This window comes from Corvus brachyrhynchos, unplaced genomic scaffold, assembly GCF_000691975.1.
Source record: "Corvus brachyrhynchos isolate BGI_N302 unplaced genomic scaffold, ASM69197v1 scaffold281, whole genome shotgun sequence".
Classification (NCBI taxonomy): domain Eukaryota; kingdom Metazoa; phylum Chordata; class Aves; order Passeriformes; family Corvidae; genus Corvus; species Corvus brachyrhynchos.
Window position 1 is genome coordinate 67161 of NW_008236509.1, and position 6768 is coordinate 73928.

The 6768-nt window shown below is 41.0% G+C and overlaps 1 protein-coding gene across 1 annotated transcript in view; it reads right to left on the bottom strand.

Annotated features, from left to right (window-relative positions):
• Positions 1-213: 213 nt before the first annotated feature.
• EIF4G2 (eukaryotic translation initiation factor 4 gamma 2) overlaps positions 214-6768 on the bottom strand; it is a gene marked incomplete at its 5' end in the record, with an annotated part of 9939 nt that continues 3384 nt past the window's right edge. Inside the window, 13 exons of the mRNA XM_017726282.1 lie at positions 214-1500; positions 1800-1921; positions 2029-2240; positions 2678-2882; positions 3103-3360; positions 3563-3779; positions 3864-3968; positions 4203-4328; positions 5089-5202; positions 5639-5799; positions 5889-6030; positions 6216-6314; positions 6399-6482. Coding sequence (XP_017581771.1) covers positions 1435-1500; positions 1800-1921; positions 2029-2240; positions 2678-2882; positions 3103-3360; positions 3563-3779; positions 3864-3968; positions 4203-4328; positions 5089-5202; positions 5639-5799; positions 5889-6030; positions 6216-6314; positions 6399-6482 — 1911 coding nt within the window. The remainder of the gene's footprint in view (positions 1501-1799; positions 1922-2028; positions 2241-2677; positions 2883-3102; positions 3361-3562; positions 3780-3863; positions 3969-4202; positions 4329-5088; positions 5203-5638; positions 5800-5888; positions 6031-6215; positions 6315-6398; positions 6483-6768) is intronic.

Consider the following 6768-nt stretch of genomic DNA (forward strand, 5'->3'; position numbering starts at 1 on the left):
CAAGCCTTGTTATCAGCTCTAGTCCTTTTCCTGGGCTCCACTTCTTCACCTCCTGTGGTGCATAAATTTATAGGCTACAGCACTAACATCACTGGCAAACAAAGCTCCAGTCCAGGAGCCACTACCCTTTTTGCCATTACAAATGCATCACCTTTCAACAGGTTAAGTCTTGAGTATCAACGAGGACAAAAAAACTCACTGGGGACAAGGTTCTAGCAAGTAAGGTATTTTGAGTATTTAATAGATGACATTTCAAGCCTGTACAATGCAACATCATTCAACTCTTTTGTAGGGATTTTTTTTGCCAATTTGATTTGAGAAACAGGCAGCTAACAGACAGTGCCACTTGATTCAGAAACATGCATGTGGCCTGGGGGAAGCTCAAAGCATTACCAAGTCAAAAGCACATACTCACTGATAAAGCATACATTAGACCACAAGGCAAACCCCTACCGCTTCTTCAGCAGAATTCCATCATTTTCCTCCTGTCACAACACATCTGTAGTGTCTAATCTTGTCTGTGACCTTATTTAGAATCCATCTGCATATCCAGACAAGGAGTGTAAAAATAATTTCAGGATGGTTGCAACCTAAGGCAACTCCCACTGATGTTTCCTTTCTTAAGTGAACAAGTCACCAGCCAAAGCTTTTCTACTGGGAGACATTCAGAAACAAGTCAAGTATCACAATGTTTATTGATAGATACAAGTATATAAAATCAGGGCATGAACATGTCTTGATAAATTAAGTAGACTTAATTTCAGTACTATAAGAGGGACCAATTCAAATTTCTCACCATGTCATGTTTCACACCCACAAAAACCTCTTCCAAAGGGCATTAAACCATCTCTTCAGCCGATCAGTTTTTGTGCAAGTAAACTGTTCCTTTAAAAAAAAAGACTTGTGCACTTGCCCAGGCTCAAGGATATTAAAACCTAGCACATAAAGCCCATTACTAGAGGTAGAAATACAGGCAAATATACTATTACGGCAACAACCATCGATTACAGTTAAGGATTCTCTGTAACAACCAAATGGATAATCAAATATTGCAACAACTCAAGTATTACACTGAGCAAAGTGCATTTCTACAGTATTCAGTGTTGCTATTCAGTTTTCTAACTTAAAAACAGCCTATGATAAATGGCAGCAAAGACCCTTGCAACAGACTGCTTCTGCTCGAGAACTTATGATGTAATTATTGCATGCTGCTAATACACTGTTATCTAAACATTAAAGATACTCTAAAATATTTTTATTGTAGACTATTAAGACATACTACAAAAACCTTTTGCAGAGAATATCCTACTGACATACTTCTGCTTTAAATATTGTGAAACATTACAGCGGAATGAATTTTCGCAGTGGTTAGGTCAAATGCAGTTACATCATAGCAACAGTATGTTTGCACAATTTAAGGCTTTGGCTGGTTCTTTAGTCAGCTTCTTCTTCAGATTCTTCTTCTTCAGCAGTTTCCAGCCAGGTTAACCACTGGTTTACCTGCAGTTACACAAAACTGGTTTAAGGGACCAGGAATTGTTTCCCCATTAGGTACCGCTGCAGAACCTTCATCTTCCCCCCCCAACTCATTTTAAAAAACCTTTCAGCCACACTTGCACTACACATAGGCCTTCAGTAAACAGGCAAGATTTAGTTCGCCTTGCTTTGAACCCCTTCCTAGTGAAACATTCCAAGAAGTTTCTAGGTATTTGTAAGTCTTAGACACTTTGAAAATCTTCTCAAACACTCCAGTGCAGCAGAAATAACAAAAAACAGGTCTCTAGTGTTAGCACACTTACCTGGAATAAAGCTTTGCCTTTCCCTGGAAACTCTTGAGTAATGTCTTCTTTCCATGCCAAGAAGGCTTCTTCTTCAATAATCTCCATGTCATAGAAATGAACAAAGAAGCGCAGTAACATGCCTATCAAAGCAAATTTCAGCTTGGTTAGCTTTGTAACTTTCTCAACAGCTTACCAGACTAAGAAATGCAGTGACAAGCCAATTCAAGTAAGACCTCAATGCACTTACCTTTTGGAAAATTATTGTTGTAGCAGTGCACCTGGAGTGCATATAAAGCACTCACTTGCAGATCAACATGGTCATGGAGGAACTTCTGCATCACCGGCTTGAAGGAAAGAAGCAGCTGTTTTTCCTGCTCGAGCTGCTCTTTAGATGGAGCAGATGAAGAATCTGATTCGTCACTGGGTGGGTTTACTTCACTAGAAATATACTGCAAGAAACTGGACAACAGAAAAGCCAAGCTAAGTTCTGTAAACTAAGAGATCAAGCACTTTACACTTCAAATTCAGACAGCTATCACTACCAATATCCTCCTGCTTGCACCTGCAGTCAGGAGCATGCACAAGGATTTGTACTGTGGTTGACAGCACACCACAGAAATTCTTGTTTTGCCTATTATAGCTCTGCATTTTAGAGAAACGCACGGGTCTAGACTTTTTCCCAAACAAAACACTACTTCACACTGATGCAAGTCTGGAGACTTGCTTTTCTTCTCAAATACAACAGGATTTTAACAGAGAAGTTCACTCAGAACAATGTCTCCCCATGTACTGCATCTCAGATTTCTGTAGAGCTACATTTCAGCCTTTATGGAGTAAGTACCTTACTGGTAGCTTAACCAAACAAGTACCTAAAATAAATCAAAACAGCATCTCACCTGGTCATCAATATATTCACAAATCCCTTATCTACATGAAGCTTGGGTGAAATGTTATCTTTAATCCACTTATAGATGGCTTGAGGGGATGGATCTGATTTTATTTGCTTTAGCAGTTCCTTCTCCAGTTTCAGAAGTGGGAACAAGAAGCTAAGCCCCTTCCCTTCCAAGATCTCCAGCATGCGATCCTTGTTCTGGTCAATTTCTGACAAGGAAATGAAGACACATGTAAGTGCTTGTGCTCCTCAACAGCTGTAAGTGATGTTCATGGCTCCAGCCATCCCTTAAGAAACACCATTTCCTAACAAAAATGACAGCTGATTCCACCCAGGTAACCCTGCACGTTATTTCACTCTGGCATCAACTAGAACAACATTTTGTTTACTCTAAGATAGGTGACAGAAGAGCTCTGTGGCAACTCTTACCTGGTAACATTTTCTGCATATTCACTTTGCTTTGTTGGAACAATTCTGTTAGCCATTCACGGTCTTGTAACTTAGCTAACTGCTGAAGGCAGAGCAGGAAGAGAGGGAAGTGGGTGCCGCTTTCCAGTGGTTGAGCCAGTTCGGAAATGCTCACTAGGTCTGAAATAATGGCACGGGCTGCAAACTGTGCTAAGTAGGATTTCACCAATGGGATATCCACCTCCAGTTTGGGACACTGGTCCAATACATTCAGGAATTTCAGCTGCAACAAAGTGGTTCCAATTCCCCAAATACTACATTCCTTCCTTTTATTGCTTCTTACGCCCCTCACAGGTTCATATACTATTTTTACCTCCTCAGATCAACAGGACTTAAAAAATACTTGCACACTGCCCTTACAAGCAGCTACACCCCATGAAGAGCCAAGAAACAAGGAGCGCAAGATTATCAGACCACAGTACCTGCATGAAGTTGTCACTAGTGGCTATTCCCTCCTGCTTGAGCAAGCTGATCAAAGTACTTGCTTTCTCTTTGTCCTCATCTGATCTATCTAGGGACTGAAGGATTACTTTGCTCAGCATCTCAGGAATGAAGTGTTTCGGAGCTCTCATTTCTCTCACAGTATTGACAGCATCATTAGCATTTCCATTGTTCAGATACTCAGTCACAACAGCCTCCTAGAGAGGAAAGAAGTAGAGCTAAGAGTTCTTTTTGAAGAGCACATCCAAAGCTGTAACACTCACTACTGCACACTAACTTACAGTTTGTTTAAGCAGCTCTTCCTTAGAAGGAGGTGGTTTCTTGGTGGTCTTTGCAGGCTTCTCTTGTATAAGTGGTGGATTTGTTTTAAGACCAAGTTGAGGCGGCTGAAAAAAGAGACCAGAATTTGTTTCTTTGCAGCACATCTACCTTTGCTTATATCAACTTTAACCATACTACACATACAAAAGCAGATGAAACTCTGTTTTCACACATTCTTTTCCCAAATACTGCTCTGTACAATCAAAGACTTCTCTCTCCCCTCCCACAACAGAAATTAAGTTTTCCAAGTACAAACAGGTAAGTATAGCCAACAATATACAGGAATTTTTTGTACTTACCTGTCCCAAAGGCGGTGTCTGAGTGCGTGGTGGTTGAGCACTGGGAGGAATCATAGTTATCTGGGGCTGAAGCTTTGGCACTTGGTTTTTATTCATTAAGAAAGACTGAGCAGGTCTCAGGCTAATCTGTAAACAGTAAGTCAGAAAAAACTCAAACTGTTTCAAGTATTCTGACCAACAATACACAGCCATGGACTCTCTCCAACTGATCTCACTGAAGCGTGACTCCATTTCTACAATACTTAAATACAGATTAAGCCACACGTGTTCTGAAATTCCCCCAAAAGCAAATTACTGGCATTTAGTTCAATTGGTATAAAAACCTGGAAATGCTCCTTTTAGATGCAGTATGTTAGAGACCCAAGAAGATAATTAGCATGTTTGCTGATATATTTTACAGCCAAGATAAAACTCTACCAAATTGCTCAGAAATCAAGGATACAAGTCTGGTTAACACTCAAAATCACAATGCAATTTACTCTGCATTTGAAATTTTGCGTATTAGCCAGTTCTAAACAAAAGAGAACAAACAAAAAAATTAACCTGGTCCAGCACTTCAGGGTTTCTAAAGTTCAGGATTTTCTGAAGTTTTAATTAAATGTATTATTATCAATAGGATGCATGGGAACTGATGTCAGAGTAGTGCTCTTGGAAGTGTGTGGGAAAGAAGGGACACCCCAAAAAATTGCCCTCATATCTCAGTCTTGCTCATAGGACGCTGGATACCCTATAGAAAGTGAGGGGGGTAAAAGGTGAAAGAGGAAGGGACAAAGAAGGAGGAGGAGGAGGAGAAAGAGTTCCAGCATTAGTCCTCATAATAACGCGTCTTGCTATAATCATTGGGCAATATTTAGAATAGGCTGTAAGTAATGTACAGGTCATGTACCTCATCTGCATTAAGCTGTCCTTTCTTAGAAAACCGAGGTGGCATATCCTTCGACTGTCCTTGTTGCTGGGATAAGAGTCCCTGATTCTGGGTATGGTAGAGTTGGCTTTGCCCCTATTTCAGAAAGGGAGATATAGAGAAAGAAGTGCAGATGATGGAGTGGCGTACATCATATGGGGTAAAGTAGTACCAGAGGGACCAGAGGAACAAAGATTCTATTTGCCAGGAAGGGAGAAAGAAGGAGCAGGGGTGGTGGGAGAATAGCATCTATCCCTAAAAACAGGGCTATCTTTTAAATAAAACACACCGTTCTGACCCACCAAAGCCACATGCACCTTTTCCTTGCAGTTAAAAAAAACCAAAAAGTGTACTTCTTGCATCTTTTGTACAATTTAAAAAGTGGTTTAGAATTTTTGTATCACCTGAGCATCAGTTACCAGAATCAAGTCTGATTAGGTCTTTCAACATAAGCAGTCTACAATCCGTAACATACGCATCTCAGGAAGAGCTTCTAAACAAGCTGAAGTCATCATGTGAACATCTTCCTTACCTGACTTTTCAGAAAAGATTTGCCTAGGTCTCCAAACTGGGATTGAGCAGAAGGCATGAGGTGACCCCCATGGCCATTGAAGAGTTGGTTTGAACGATGGCGTCCCATGGTGGGTGAAAATCTATCCTGAATAACTCCTGGACCAGTACCAATTCCACTACCTGGATTAGCAAGGAGACAAATGACAGCTTTAGTTCTTGTTCAGCACAGCAAAGTTACAGCCATCCCATCACCCCTGCGGTGTCTATACCTGGCATTTGTCCAAACATATCAGCAAGCCCTCCGAGTGGGTCCCTGTCAAGTTTCATCCTGGGTGGCATAAAGGGTCCCTCCAGAAAGAAGTCGCTTCTCATCCCTTGAGACATAGGAGCAGGAATAAAAACTCCCAGATCCTTTAAAACAGGAATTATCATTTTGGTCAGCTTCAAGTAACAGTCCCTGAGAAAGCCAAGCTTTTAGCCCCCAACTACTGAAGTCCACCTGGTTTTAACCCTTAACACAACCATCACACCGTGTGAAAACTACTCCCAAGTGCACAGCACCAAGCCGGGCTCTGGACCTTGGATGCAACACTTACTTTTACTGCATCTTGACGGATTTGATTGATAGTCTTTGGTCCATTGTCAAGAAAAGCTTTGCGAGGAACCCAGTTGTGTTCTCTCAACTCCACAGTATCCTTGGATGAGAACAGGATATTAGGAAAGCATTCAAGACAATTTTGCAAGAAGAAAGCAGAAGGGAAACTGTTTTATGATCATACCTGCAGCAGGAAACGAATCCTTGCTGGCAATTCCTTACTTGACATCAAGGAGCGCATACGGGCAAAGTACTGATCCATTAAGGACTGGGGGAATGAAAGTTACAAGTTAGGGTAATTCTGTCAGTGCCTTGAGTGTTTTTACTCAAGACATCCGAAATGAAACAATACAACAAGCTGCCCTTTCCTGCCATCTCATCTCCTTGATGAGAGAATTAAAGATGTAATGCATTAAGACATTTGAATCAGACAAGCAACACAACCCAAATTCTCATTTATTTTAAGCTTAACGTTCCAAACTCCCCATCTCTCAAATCACCTAGCTGTGCTAAGAATAGTTCCTCTCAGCACATCTTTTCAAACAGCCTGTAGG